The following is a 14,988-nucleotide window of genomic DNA, read 5'->3' as shown; positions in this document are numbered from 1 at the left end:
GGGGGGCAGCACTGGGGCTGGGGGTGAGCGTGCAATGAGCAGGGGCAAGGGGCTGCCTCTCGGCACAGGGTGTCCCAGCTCTGCTCAGGTTAATGCCTTTGGGGCAGCTGGAGGTGCTGAAAAGGGGAGCTGCCACCTCTACCTGTCGCACTGGTGTGGGAGGGAGGGGGCCACAGCACCCAGCCAGGGCTGGGGTTTGTGCCTCTCTCGCGTTGTCTAGAATTTTAAATATCCTAAAAAATAAGTTTTGGAATTAGAAGAAATGAGGAATGTTCCAAGTATTCAAAAGGTGAGCTATAAAACCTCGCGCGTGGCAGGGGCTGGCTGCAAGGTGCCTGTAAGCCCAGAATCATCCCAATGCTGATACTGAGGTTATTAAGACTCCAGCTAGAAGAACTCCTGACCCTAAGTTTGCCTAAATGTTGAGATTTAGTTCCTTTTCTTAGCTTTCACAGAACACCTTCAATTCTGCAAGTGACTTCCTTTAAAGACTGCCAACTATATTAGTAAATAAACTGAACTCTAATGATGTAACCAAAGTCGGTTTCCTTCCCTTCTCCAGCAGTAACGTCTCGCAAGGTGTGTTTTAGCTTTTGGATCTGTCTCATGATGTCCATACGTCCTCCACAGCGAACACCACTTGAGGTAACAAGAGCAGGTCACCACTTAAAGCAGTCCTTCAGCAATCTCCTGAGCTGCCTCTTCACGGTCCAGGTTACAACATGGAGTTCCTGAAGGGGTGTTCCTTTCAGTCCTTCCCCCTGCTCCCCAATGCATTGTCCAGATGAAAAGGTACTTCTTCTGATTCAGTTTTGTAAGTTCAAGCACTCCTCCTGGGTCAAAAGAGGCCTTCCAGGACTTAAGTGGTTGGTAAAGTCTGCACAACGGATGGCTTTTTATGTTGCATAGTGATCAAAACTTCCCAGATACTCCAGCGCTGCCTGATAACAGAACTGGTATTCATCCTATGGACAGGAAAGAGAACCAGCTTCAGAGGTTTGGAACAGCTCTTCAGGCTCCCTGCCCTGCTTTCCAGCCAGCACGGACTCGGGCAGGAACCAGGCACAGACTCTTTTAATCTCAAAGAGCTGCAAAACTACTGGGGAAGGAAACCCCTTCCCTTTATTGTTTGTGCATCTCATTGACACCCATCATCCCACCAAGAACCCTGCAGGCAGCAGGGGCTGTGGTTGGAGGCACTGAGGTGGGGAGGAGGGAAGACTTGAGGCTGCCAGCCTGGGGTGAAAGCCTTAAGAGACTTTATAGCTGAGGTGAACTCAGCAGAGCAGCCTGGGCTGGCTGAGCAAGCACCAGGTAAGGTTTCTGCTTGGGTTGGTTTGGATAGGAAGTTAAACACAGGCTCCACGCAGCCAGGGCAGCCCAGGGCTTGGCTGCTTTGTGCTGCTTTGCTGCTCAGCCCCTCTCAGTGTGACAGGATGGGTCCCCCCCTCCCCTTACCTCCGTTTGCACCATTGCAGGTCGTTGTGTTCGCAGCATCTTGACTGTCTGGAAAATATCTACAACACCCTCGTAACGCATCCTCTCCAGGACGATGCTCAACGTGATGAACACTCCGGTCCTGCCCACGCCAGCGCTGCGGGATGGGAGACAAAACGGGAGCTGAATGTTACAGTGTGCAAGTGCTTCTCTAAAGGCTGAGTTACACCATGCTTGAGCTGTGTCTTATGACCACATGAGAACTGGAGAGCCTCAGGGAGTCCTCGGGGAGATTGGAGATAGTGGAACTGCCAGAGGGGGGGACCCAAACGTATGTTGGAGAAAGTGGAATAAAATAAAGACTCAAAAGCTTTGGCTACTGGTGAAGAGCATCAGTGTGGAAATTATTACTAATATGTAACATGAGGCTTTTTAAATCACAGAATGTGAAGAATGCCTTATGCTCCCCTACCCGGGGGATGGAAGGTACAAGTCTTGCTACCAGCAAACACAACCCAGTAGTGTTCAGGGATGCAGAACTAGGCTAAGACTGGTACAAAATACTTCCAATTCTACAGGTCAGCTATTGATTAACAATGTGGTTCCCATCTCCTTCACAGGATCAGCATTTCATACCCCTCCCCTAGAGACAAAGGGCTGAAGGCCTTGTGGGCAGTGCCCAGGCCTGAAGGGACATGAGTTTGGGTGGCAGAAGCAACAGTATTTGGCACCCTCCCCTCCAGACACCCCCAAAAATCTGCCTGCAAAGATGGGCTGGGAAAGGAGGGAGAGAACTGTGGGACGTGAATTCTTTCTGCTCTTCTCCATCCTCAGCTGAATGGGATGTTGCCATTGGCACATGCCTACCTGCAATGGACAGAGATGGGGCCATCCTGGCCAAACTGCTCCTTGGTCTTATGTACCTGGCCGATGAAATCAATGAACCCTTCTCCTGATTTTGGCACACCTTGTTCTGGCCAGTCCGTGAACTGGAACTGCCGCACGGTTCGTGACTGACCGTCCTGGGGAGGAAACAGCAACACTGCAACAGCCTGGTCTGGGGCACTGAACACAGGAGGCAAAGAAAATCCCCCCTGATGTTGCTGGGTCATCGAGGGGCACAGAAAGTGAACCAAGTTTGTGTTACAATCAAGTGCAGGCTTGTTGTGTGTGTTATCTGGCTGCACAGTGATGAAGCTGTTCGTGTTGCAGCTGACGGTTCGGGAGTCAGGTTGTCAGGCCTGATCTATGCTCCTGGCAGGGAGCTCTGCCCACTGCAAACCTGCACAGATGGAGGCTGCAGCAAAGGACCATTCAAGGTGAGGTCGTGGCCTCTCTATCAATCTTGAGTGAGAGTTGCCACAGTGTCAGAATTACAGCTGACAGGAAGGTAAATCTTGTCCTCCCAGGACTGATGAGGCATCCTCCTTCTCAACCTTGCAACTAGAATGATCAGGTTCTATAACTGGCAACCTCAAAAGCAGGACACTGCTTTGAGAGGGAGGCTTCAATTTGCTAAACACATTTCTGGGATGTTGCTTTGGATGACAAATCTGACACTGAATCTAAGATTATCTGAGTGAATGTGGCCCTTTAGGTACGAGTAACAGTGCCTCCCCTTCGTGCCATGCATTTGCTGTAGGGTGCAGGGGCTCCTTTACAAGTCTGGGATTTTTTATTAGCTCTTTGGAGAGATACTATTTTCTGCTTTCACCTCAAATAAGCTGCAAGTAAAGCCAGAAGCTGGGTACAGCTCTACCAAAGTGACTCACTACTGTGATTAGTGAGCAGAGGTTAGAAAACTACTTTCCATCTGTAAGAAGATTCAAGTATATTCAAGTATAATCTGTGTTTGTGTGGTCTGTTCCTCATTGCAACTAATGTGATGATAATCCTCTCCTCCACTGATGATAATCCCAGACTTTCACAGAGGAGGTGTTTACACCTCGCTCTTTCCTATACGAGCCAAAACACACCAAACTCCATTGTTTTCTGTACCCACCTCCCCTACTGCATGGGTTTGAGCCACTCCAGCCCGGCCCCAGCTCTAACCCTCACAAGCACATCATGCACCACTTACCCTGGCATCAGTGACCTTGAACTCCCGCAGGATGTACTGGGGCATGTTGTATTCAGCCATGGGATCTACCACAAAGTACTGGTACCGGGCAGAGCGCTCCGCTGGCCAGTACTGATGGCACTTCTCCTGCCAAGGGCAAAGGGAGGTCTCCATTAGCCCTGGTGCTGCAGCCTCCCCCCACACTGCTCCTTAGCAGCCACTTACCCGACCCATCTCCCGAAGCTTCGTCAACATCACGACGATGGTGGAGTTGTTCTCCCACAGCATCCGCCAGAAATCCTCGGTGGTCTCTGCCAGTGGCCCTTGAGTAGCAATGTAAGCCTTCTGCTGCCTGCAGGAGAGCCCAAACCCAGTGCAGGGTCAGTGCAGTGGGGAGAGCTGCCTGGGAAGCAGCTGGAGAGGAGGAGCTCAAATGGGAATGCTGGGCAAGAACTAGACCAGTGTAAGGTGTAGGGGGGCACCTGACCCTGAAGGTGCTTGCTTTGCTGCCTCAGTTAAGCTTTAGCTGCCTGGGCTCTGAGCACACCAATGGAAGGCTGCAGCTTGGGGCATGTATTGCCTGTGGAAAGCTGTCAGAAGTCATACGGAAGTAATAAAAAGGCTCATCTGTTTTTAGAAACCTCCCACTGGCAAAATCCACCCCGCGCTGACACTCTATGTTTGGGACCTGCAGCTGGAGAAGGGCTTGGTTTCTTTTAGGGAATAAGTAATTTTAAGATCACAGTGAATAAAGCTGATCAGAAGGCTCTATTTGAGTCTGTGTGTGGGTTGTTGGCCATCAGGAAGAGTGAATTCACCTCTAGCATTGTACCACTGTGTGTATGGAACAGAACAACTGACTCCCCCTGTTAAGACATCATCCAGCCCTTCGTACTCTGCATCCTTGGACTCATACCCAGAGAACTCCCAGAGCGCGGTGGGCAGTGAGGTGCTGGTTACCTGTAGCCATCGATGAAGCTGGCATTGATGTAGTCTGACCCCTCCACTCCTCTGATGGGCTGGAGGCAGACCCGTGTGGTCTCGTAGGGCATGATGTTGACCAGGCGGTTCTTGAACTTGTTGCATGGGAGGTTGGCGCTGATGAACCTGGAGGTGTGAGCTTTGGAGTTGGCGAGTCGCTGCGGGCAAAGCAGAGTCACAACCAGTGCTCAGCTGTTCTGTTTTGGCTTGAGCCCTATTGAGCCCACTTGCCCCCCACGTTCCACCATGATTGTCCAGCCTGCTGTGCCCTCCTTTCTGTTTGAAGGGAGAGGGGACAGAGCCCGAGACCTTTCCCTGACAAAACTTCCCAGAGGAAACGTTAAAAACCCCTAATCTAAGGAGGGAGCAAATTCAGTCTCACTGTGAAATGACCAGGGAAGCCCCCGGTGGTGACAGGTAGGTCTCCCCTGGGGACAGCATTAGCATAACTCAGAAAAGTAATTACTTCTCTAACATGGAATCAGAAAGTTGCCATCAGCCTTATAAAGGCTCCCTGTGTGCAGTGCATGAGTGCCAGCAGAACAAAGCTCCTGGGAGGAAGACAGAGCCTTCCCCAGGGCCTGCTGTCCCCATCCAAGCACCGACCATTACCTTGAACTCCAGCTCCATGCCTGTCACGTGCTCCCTGGCTTCGATCTGTGCCAGCTTCTGGATGTAGGTGTAGAGATTCCTGGCTGGGACCTCTGTGTTGCCACAAGCAACAGCCTCAAGCAAGGCATCGTGTATAAAGCTGTACTGGTCTTCTGTCTGTACCATGTAGTTGCGCTGGGACCTCATGAGGGTGACGTGCCCGTAAATGTCCACTGTCTTCTCATGTTTTATCCTCTCCAGCATGGCATCGATCACAATGAAGCAGCCAGTCCGTCCAACGCCCGCGCTGGAAAGGAAAGGGGGAAGATGAAGCAATGGGTTGTCCTGCCACTGAAGAAGGGTTTTGCCTGCCACGAGTGGAGGTCTTTCCACTGCCCCAAGCTGCAGCAAACACAGGGTAGAAACAGATGCACAAGGCCAAGAGGTAACAAGAGACACACTCAGTGCCTGGGAAGGAACCGCAGCTACCGATGGGCTGAGGCAAAGGCAATCTTGGGAAAACAGCCATTTGGTGGATTTTGTTGTATCAGAGGAATGTGCCCAATGGAGCTGGTGCTGGTGAGTGCTACAGCCCAATCACCTCAGTGCTGCTGTTGCCACGGTTTAAAACCACTGTGTTGGAGGGGTTGGACAGCAGCAGGGGTCAGTGGTGACACCAAAGTCACTGCTGCTCCGTGTCAGTCCGCTGTGTGAGCGCAGCGCTGCCACGACAGCAGGGAGAGGTGCTGGGTCAGAGCCAGCAGATGCAGAGGTCCCCTCATGTTCTGGGCTGCTCTGTACGCAGAAGTACTCGGGCTTAGCTCCAGTTGCAGCGTGCAGAGGTTTGCTTTGTTCAGGTCAGTCTAACAGAAACTTGCCAAACCAAAGTTTGGGTTTATGGCACCTGAGGACAGGATGGAAAGTGCAAAGTTGCCCCTGGTGATGTGCCTGTTGCTCCTCCGCACTGATCTGTCCCGTTTCTCCTGCCTCTTCCTCTGTGACAGCCTCAGGACAACTCCAGGTAGGGGGCTCTAGGCTGAACTAAAGGTTGGCATGATCTAAGGGCTTAAAAAGCACCTTTAATCACTCAGCTCTTTCAGCAGCTGAGAAACTACTGATGTTGTAATGAGTAACATGCGTCACCTCTCTTCCTCAGTGTGTCTGTGCATCAAGGTAACATCAAACTTGTGTGTAATGGCATTTGTGCCTCAGCAGGGCTCTGTGGGTCCAGGCACTTGCTGCTGTTAATAAAGGGTTTCCTTTTACCATCCCAGTGCAGCCCCTTTTTTCCTAGAGCCCCCTTGATCTGTGTTAATTAGACTAACACCTGAACCAGGCAGGTGACTGGAGCTGTGGCAAGAATGCAGCAGCTGATGTGGGCTCTGGGCTCTGCACCTTGTGAGCTGACAGCTCTTTATTCATCTTCTGAGGTACATGGTAATTGCCATCTGCAAGGGTAGTGATAAGTTGCCCACTTACAAAGCCTGTTTAAATGGCAGGATTAGCTCCCCCCAGCAGCCTATACAGAACTCAGATGTCTTCCCCCAGCGCCGAGTAACCTGCAGGTTCCTCCACACCCACCCGAGGAACACAGGGATGTATCCAAGTTGAGGCTGCAAACATCCCTCCTTGGGTTGGAAATTGAATTAGGGAGAATACCTGCCCAAAGGAGCTTTCAGTCTGTCATTATCAGAGTGGCTGCAGCACTCAAAACCCTCCTCTTTCAATCACTGTCAGCTCTCTCCTTGACAGCTGAGGCAGCTCTGCCTCCCAAACACCCAATGCAGCGACACCAAGCAGCTTCCTAGGTCACACTCCATCCTCCTCCTTTCTCAGTGAGACAAGAAACAACCCCTACACACAGAACCAGACACAGGGACAGCACGGGCTGCTTCCCACTGCTAACACGAGCAAGTGCTTGGTGCAAACTGAACCACTCACTCATCATCTCGGGGAATTCTGCACTCTATGAAAACCCCAAGTATCCTCCTCAGATGTTGTTGTTTGGGACAGGGGAGCTCTGGCTGGGCACTCACTAGGACACCTGCACACACTCCTAGGTGCAAGTGCACATCCTTCTGAACTGCCTCCCTTGTAGATGGCCCCAGGCAAGAGCGAGGTGAAGGAAATCAGTACCTGCAGTGCACCACGATGGGCCCAGCATCAGGGGGGTTGCAGGTTTTCACCCGCCGCAGGAAAGCCAGGAATGGGGTTGGATACTCTGGTACACCGTGGTCAGGCCACGCTGTGAACTGGAACTGGCGAACCTCCCGCTTCTCACTGGAGCCATTCTGCACAGACAAAAGGGCACCAAGAGTAACGGGGGGTGCCAACACGGGCCATGTCCTGCCCGTGCTGTGTACAGGGAGCCCATCTCCAGGGTAAAACCAGGGGGGAGACAACTCACCTTATGAAGGGAGAACGTTCGAACGCAGAATGTGGCCAGTTCAATGGTATCGAGTAATGTCACTTGAATCATCCCATAGGTGTCTGTACCTCGGCCTGGCCAGTACTGGTCACACTTTATCTGGAAGACAGGAGGCATTGCTCAAAGCTGAACAAACCCTGCAGGGGAAGCTCATTCCAGATCTGCCCCGTGTTGTCACAGGTGAGGCTGCCCAGGTCGCAAAGGGGAGGGAAGGCACAAAACTGTCTTTCCAGAGCACCACAACAGGGAAAAACCCAGCAAGAAAAGCTCCTACTGACTAAGCACAGCCTTTGATACACCACATCAATCATGTAGACAATAGACTGGAATGATCCTGAAGATTAGAGTGAATGCACTGGGGCTTGTTAAACAAGAGAACTGAATGTGAAACTTGCCACATGATTAACTCGGAGACAGACCTACAAAGCAGGCAATGGGATTGAGTGTCCTCTTCTCGAGCTGCAAAGGAGGCTGCAGCTTTCCAGGGTGAATGCTTTGGGTTTTTTTCCAAAGCAATGAATCACTGGACTTTTAGGGTGCTGGCAAAGCAGCAGCAATCCCCCACTGACATCCATGTGGGCTGTAGATCAAAGGGATCTGCTGTTCCCCAACCCTACCCTCCAATCCCCCAGGATTATGACTAACCAGTCATCCCTCTCCTGCATCTTACCCGTGATTTCTCCTCCAGCTTAGTCATCATAACAATAGTAGCTGAACGCTGCTCCCACACCATCCTCCAAAAGTCTCCAAAGGTTTCTGGCAGAGGCCCCTGCGTGGCAATGTAGGCATTCTGCTTCCGATAGCCATCAATGTAGTTGGCATTAATGTAATCACTGCCCACAATTCCTGTATTAAATCAGCAAAAGCAAGTTAGTGAATTGCACAGGACCTTCTATAGAGTTGGAAGCATGAGGAGATCTTTGCAGGAATGTTCTTACAGAGAATTCCCCTGCAGAAGTCCTGGAGCCATAACGGCTCCATGGGTTAGAATCACAGCTGGGAGTAACAGGCTTTTTGTAAGTTTTTCCTAGCTCAAGCTCCTGCCTCGAGGGTCTGCACTGCAGGGAGACAAAGAACTGCTTGCACAAGGCATTAAAGAGACAGAACATCAAGCCTTGAAATGGTCATCTCAGTGGTGTCGCTAACAGGGACAAAAGTCCTGGTCCAGGGCTCTCGCTTCTCTGGTCTCAAAAGGACAAAACTAAGTCCTTGTCCCAGAACACCCAGCAAATGGCAGCAAATGGAGCTGGTTGACGCACTGTGCTGTCCATAGCCTAATTCCAGATGGTGAGCTACAGCTGGACAAAGCAAGGAATAAACCCAGCAAGGAATAAACCCATTTGAAATGACAGCCTTTGACTTGCTTTCAACTGTCCGCTGCGGTTTGTAGGAGTAGGCTTTTTTCCTACGCACGAGTTCCAGGCTATTGAGTTACAGCTGCTTTGCCCATGTCCTCGCTTGAGGGCTTTGATACGAGTGGCAGGAGGTGCTGCCAGAGCGAGGAGGGCGACTGGGACGTGGCTCTGAAGTGAGAACAGACCCTGGCAAGTGCCAGTGCTCAGGGTGAGCTTTAGAGAGCCGCAAGGCTGGCACCGAGGAGCCGCTGGCGAGGGGCAGGCTCCTGCTACCCCCTGATTAACTCTGTACCAAGTGCTTAACTCCTGCCTCAAGGGGAGCCAACAGGAGGGCAGCGGCACCGAGATAAAATTGGGTTGCTGGTCCCCATCCTGCTGCAGCAAAAGCCATTGCCGCTGCTGCTGCTGGCGAGGTGCGATCCGCGCTGAATTGCCTGCCAGCCCTCAAGGGTACTTGGTAATTTCAGCTGCTGGTAGAAATGGCTTTTGATTAAATTTCTGGAGGGTTCCCTGCCCCCACTCCTGCCCAAGCTGAGCTTCCAGGAGGGAAGGCGGCCGTGCAGCGGCAGCGGGAACGTGATCAAGGCTGAGCTTCCAGAATTAATCTCCTCTCCAGCCCCCTCGGGTCCACTCTGTAATTTCAAATGGTGGCCATGAGCTCCTGCAATGTGTCGCTGTGTGACAGGCCCAGTTACAGAGAAGTCACAGAATTAAAGCCACTGCTTCTTCCTGACCAAGCAGACGGTGACAATCTGCAGCCTTGAAAATCCAGCTTTAAAACAAAGAGAAAGCAACAACTAATTCCTCCAACTCCTTTCATCTTCCAGCCCTCAGCATAAAATACAGCCTGGTAGGAAGGAACACACCAGCCAAGACATGTCAGAACCTCTCAGATGCTTGAAAATGAAGCCTTGGCCAGTCCTACTTGCACCATCGGTCCCTCATGATGCCACCTGGGCAGAGATAGGATTGCTGCCTGCATCCAACTTCTTCCTGAGAGCCAAGACCAGCCCAAAGCCTCCTTTGCTTCTACACTTCTGCTCTGTTCTTTTCCCTTGACTGACCAGGCAACTTTTTAGAGCCTTTGCTTGGCTCATACAGTATTAAGCTCAGAAGAAACCCAAGCCAGAACACAGTCATCTTCACAGACAGAAAGGTTTCAAATTCTCTAATGGCAGACAGGACCAAACCAGATTTGTGCAGCTTTTTGGCAGATCACCACGATCTGTTGTTACCTCGGAACAGCTCTTCCACTCCTCTGCATCCCTCAGCACTACCTCGGCAGAGGGAGATTATTCCAGCAATTCCCCTGTCACAAAGGCTTCTGAATTAACCTTTCCATTCACCAGGGGGTCATTAGGACATCCCATATCCTCTGTACTCAGATGATCAGCTCTTGGCGATGCAAGACTGGTCTAAAATGCTTTATCTGTCCAGCACAGCCACACACAACCCGAGATGATGGAACTTGAGTATTATCTCAACAGCAACAAGCAAAGCACGTGCCTTGTTAAACTCCATCATCTCCTCTCCACCAAAAGCCCCTCTTATCCCAGCGTGCACCAAAGTAACTCTGCCTAGAGCCACGAGTTGTGAAATCTAATGTATGTTTTCTGACTGCACCATCACTCACTTAAGAAGCAATTTCTGACCTACAAAGCCAACACAACCCCCTTCTTCTTCTGAGCCTTTCAGGGGCCAGGACTGCAGCAGGAGCTGCATATCAAGCAATCTTCACGTCCATACAGCTCAGCAGCCACATCTCTGCTATGCTGCTGCCACTCACATTGTACAATTAGCCCTGTGCTTACTTCTCATTCATTCACTCCACAGGTACACTTCAACTCTCTCTAAAGCACTGTATGGTCTGAATTCTTCCTGGTAGTCAGAAATGCATCAAGCCGGGATCTCCAAGTAAAGGGAAGACAGTTTCTTGCTAAAGCAGCTCTTGAAATGAGGGACTGCAGCTCCAGGGAACGTGTAGCCACGAGAATTTAACAAACGCCTGGTTTACAGAGATATCTCCTCCTTGTCAAACTCCCAGGGAGATGTTAAGAGAAGAATATAAATAGAGGGTAGCAGGGAAGGGTGAAGAGCATTTGCAATATGTATCCCTGAAGCAACTTCAGCGTGGTGCTACCACAGAGGAGCAGAGGTGCTCAGTACCTTCGATGGGCAGCAGGATGACACGCGAGTGGTCGTAGGCAATCACATTGGCGTAGCGGTTTTTGGGCTTGTTCACTTCGAGGTTGGAGTGCTCCCAGGTGAACTGCTGGCCAGGGTCAATGGACTGCAGGAATTGGGAGAGAAATTAGAGTCAGAGAGGAGAAAAGCAGCAAATCAAGCTCTGAACACCTTGCTCCACATGGGACAGATCATGGCTCTGAAGATGGAGGTGAGGAACGCACTGTTCACCATTTGCTTCCCTCAAGAACTGATCTCTACTGTGGAAAAGCCCCAGCCTGGTGGCACGTGGTGCTTATGTCCCATCTCCCTTGGTCCCAAGCGCACCCAGAGCAGTACCTGACACAGTTCCCCCTCTGGCATGATGCAAACTGCTGGCAAAAGCATCAGTGCAATTCCAGGCTGCAATACAGAGGCCCTGGATCCTACTTCTGCACTGGATTAGTTATAGCCCTGCTGATAAACGGCCGGCAACGGGGAGAGAACAGGAACAAGCACATCAGGATGTATTTATGAAATGATGAAGAGGCTCAATCTGTGCATGGTTAAACTGAACAACGATTAAGAGGGCATAAATACACCAGTGTCTTGGTGAGCACTAATACCTAGGAAGATGATTAAGCTAGGACAAGCTTTATAACCACATGTGCTAATGGGATATGAAACATCAGGGAAAAAAACTTGCTGTCATGGGCAGCAGGAAGGGATTTGGCTGCTCTATACAGAACAGAGACAGCAGAAAGAACATTACTTGGGGCCACAACTCGGTGCTGAAGGTCTCCCAGGTCCAAAGGAGGGAGGAAGCACCATGGAGCCTGGCAGGGTGCACTTGAGGAGTGTGTTTGCCTGGACAGAGGAGGTGTAAGGACCTGGCCTTAAGCAAAGGAATCAACATGGCTTTTTCCTAGAAAGGATGAAGGAGTAAACAGTGAAATGCACGGGAGAGAAAAGTCCTCTCTCCTGTCCTGGTGATTTATGCCAGGTTTGGGTGGTTGTGTTTGGTTTTTTCCCCCCTCTGAAGTCCAGCTGTCCCAGATATGGAAATTAGGTTAATTACATTTACCTCTAAATCCTCAGCCAGCAAATTAAATAAAACAAGGGCTTAATTCCTTCATCATTTCGCAGAGCCCTCGGGGTTTGCCTCAATTGGAGGCTTGGCAGGAACGTGCCGAGCTGCCTTTCCCGCTGTTCACTCTCCCTCTCCCTGCCTGTCCCTGGATGGTGGGACAGGATCCTGCACACACTGACCTGGATTCATCCCTCTGATCCCTCGCCATGCGCCTGCTGCCCTTCCCTGCCTGTGCTGACCCCAGGCCCAGCTCAGCTCCAGTGATGGTACAAAACCACCTCACAAAATGCCCTCTTGCTGCAGAGCATCTCTAACTAATGTGTATTTATACTATTGTAACGTGTCTGTTTGCTCTCCATCCCTCTCATCATGCCTCGTGCTCACTTCATTAGTGATGTTTGTTTAGCTCTGGCTCTCCCACCAGAGGAGGTTGTGCTGGAATGAAGCCAGGGCACTAGGGATATTGCATTATGCAAATCAGCCTTTGAAATCTGGATAGAGCATATTAAGAGGCTGCTGCTCGCCCTGCACCCCAATGTGGGGTGAAAGACCCCAGCAGAGCAAACCCTCTCCCAGTGGGTGCAGAGCTGAGGATGGAGCAGCTTCACATATGATGATGTTTGCAAGTCAGACCAGGGAGAAACCATCCCAGAACCAGTCCTTTGTTCAGGAAATACCCCCTTGCTCTCTGCCTGCAAACAGCACTGGGCAGTCTAGACTAGTTATCAGTCTGAAAACATCAGGGCATTTTATGTCTTTGAACAACAACAAAGACCATTCAGTCATATGGTCAATCTGCAGTGAAAGCAGCCCAATACCAATGGCTCCAGCAGCCCCACTGGGATTTAACCAGTGCTGATGCAGCCACAGCACCAGGAGTGGACAGGAGCAGGTTTGTGCCAGCACACAGCCCTTCCCTGTCTGGTAAAAAGGATGCCATGCTATGCAGTGGCAGAGGTAATGAGGGGGCTATGATGCTCTTTACCTTCCCCCTCAGGCTGCCTTGGGAGTGACCCAACCCTTTAGCCTTGGCAAGGTGGGAATTTTACAGTCTGGGATAGTAACTGGGAATGTTGGTCGCCTGCAGGAGCCCCACTGAGCAACTAAACATTAGCAGGAAGGAGAAAAAAAGAGCACAAAGCCCCCAGACAAGACATGGAATGTACAAATCATCCTGTTTTCTCAGCTTTATCTCTGTGGCTGCTGATCGTGTCAGCTGTGGAGGACTTACTGCTCACATCGATTAACTTCAGCTATCTGAAACCATGTGTCACATTCCTTGGCTTGGTCCTCTCCATGCTCAGCATCAAGACACAGGCATCCCCAAGGACAGCACCCCATCCCATCTGTCTGGCTGCCACCTTCCAGAAACGCATCCCTTTTCCTGAAGGGAGCTCTGACCCTGCCCAAGATGCTGGCTCTTTGGCCAGGAATGGCTCATGGACCAAGCCTCTTTATGATCTGGAACTGAACCTAGCAAAGCACTGAGCAAGTACATCATTTTCAATACACAAACAGCTTTTTTATGTCAACTAAACCCTTATGTTTATTAGGAAGAGGGCCTGCCTGAATTCCCTCATTCCTAGCTCTGCAAAGCCATGCACAGCACTCACTCTTGCTCATACCTCATACTCTTGGGACAATTTCAGGTTATCATTAGCTTTGAGATGCTCTGTGTGTTCAGCCAGCTCGGAAACGGGGATTGGAGGGTGGCTGAGCATACCTAAAAGACAAGACAGCAGGAAAAGAATCTCATTTAATAATACCTAAAATTCACAACCGTTGCACATGTTATAAGAAAGAAGAAACAAGAAAGGAAAATAAATTACAATGTAAGATCTGCAATGAAAGTAGGGAGGTTAGAAGAGAAGAATTCAGGGCTCGAAATTGTGTCCTTGGAAGTAACAAATAAAAATCAAGGAAATAATAAAACCAGTAAAATGAGAGTGTTCCCGTGATGGCCCCATTTCCAAATGTGTAAATCAGAGCAAAACAAAAAGGAAAATCCAAAGAGCAGATGCATGTGAGCGATTCCAATAGTGGACTTCAAATGAGCAAACGCTGCCAGAGGAACCTACGCAGCAAATGTTACAGCGCCCGCAATGATCAGAAACCAACTCCAACACAAAAGAAGGGAAGGGGCAGGGATCCAGCCAAACCATGGTGATGTGGGGCAGGGGAAGGGAATGCAGATGGAGGGAAGCAGGGGAGGCTTTTCAGGAACTGTCCTTTGCACAGCCACTGGCTCTGTAAGCTGCTTGGTGAGCTCGTGGATGTGGTGGTCTAACCTTCACCGCTCCAAGAGTGCAACCAGGTATGGAAATGGGAAGTACTGGCTCCTCTTCCTGCTCATGGCTGGTGGGTGATGTTCCTTGTACAGCACAGCCTGCAGATGGCCAGCGCTGCTCTGTCCTCACCCTCTCCCACACGCAGGACAGGCCGTGCCAGCCCTGCCCACAGCCTCTGCTGGGGATGTGATGGACGGGGAGGCAAAAGATCCTCTTGCCCCTTCTCAGTCTAAGTGATGGGAAGCAATTTGCTGTGGAGACTGATGCCTCCTGACCCTGGTTCACTCCTGCAGCTCTCACCATCACTCCCTTGTGCTTGTACTGATGCAGACAGTACTGCCAGGGAACACACTTGTTCTTCTCCAAGACACACTGGAGGGTCACGCTGCATCAGGCTGAAGGCACATCTCAGCCACGAATGGGGCTGAGCAGCAAAGGCAGCGCCTCAGTTTTCAGTCTGAAGTGCAATTTGCACATCCTGCTCCAAGAGGGGCAGCTGGAAAGAGCAGGGATCCTTCCCACCCTCCCATCTCAAATAGCTACACTAGAAAACGAGGTGGAAAAGCGCTCCGTGCTTTGCTCATCTGCATTGGATC

At 50.7% G+C, this 14,988-nt stretch overlaps 1 protein-coding gene across 1 annotated transcript in view; it reads right to left on the bottom strand.

The window, feature by feature from the left end:
* Window positions 1–596: 596 nt before the first annotated feature.
* Window positions 597–14,988, bottom strand: part of PTPRS (protein tyrosine phosphatase, receptor type, S) — a gene marked incomplete at its 5' end in the record, with an annotated part of 35,323 nt that continues 20,931 nt past the window's right edge. Inside the window, 12 exons of the mRNA XM_010011131.1 lie at window positions 597–965; window positions 1,459–1,594; window positions 2,305–2,459; window positions 3,518–3,643; window positions 3,722–3,848; window positions 4,457–4,635; window positions 5,090–5,375; window positions 7,205–7,359; window positions 7,476–7,595; window positions 8,167–8,342; window positions 11,018–11,141; window positions 13,730–13,827. Of these exons, the coding sequence (XP_010009433.1) occupies window positions 897–965; window positions 1,459–1,594; window positions 2,305–2,459; window positions 3,518–3,643; window positions 3,722–3,848; window positions 4,457–4,635; window positions 5,090–5,375; window positions 7,205–7,359; window positions 7,476–7,595; window positions 8,167–8,342; window positions 11,018–11,141; window positions 13,730–13,827 (1,751 nt within the window). The remainder of the gene's footprint in view (window positions 966–1,458; window positions 1,595–2,304; window positions 2,460–3,517; window positions 3,644–3,721; window positions 3,849–4,456; window positions 4,636–5,089; window positions 5,376–7,204; window positions 7,360–7,475; window positions 7,596–8,166; window positions 8,343–11,017; window positions 11,142–13,729; window positions 13,828–14,988) is intronic.

Source organism: Nestor notabilis, unplaced genomic scaffold, assembly GCF_000696875.1.
Source record: "Nestor notabilis isolate BGI_N333 unplaced genomic scaffold, ASM69687v1 scaffold6363, whole genome shotgun sequence".
Classification (NCBI taxonomy): domain Eukaryota; kingdom Metazoa; phylum Chordata; class Aves; order Psittaciformes; family Psittacidae; genus Nestor; species Nestor notabilis.
The sequence above is the reverse complement of the archived record's forward strand: the minus strand, read 5'-3'. Positions and strand labels throughout refer to the sequence as shown.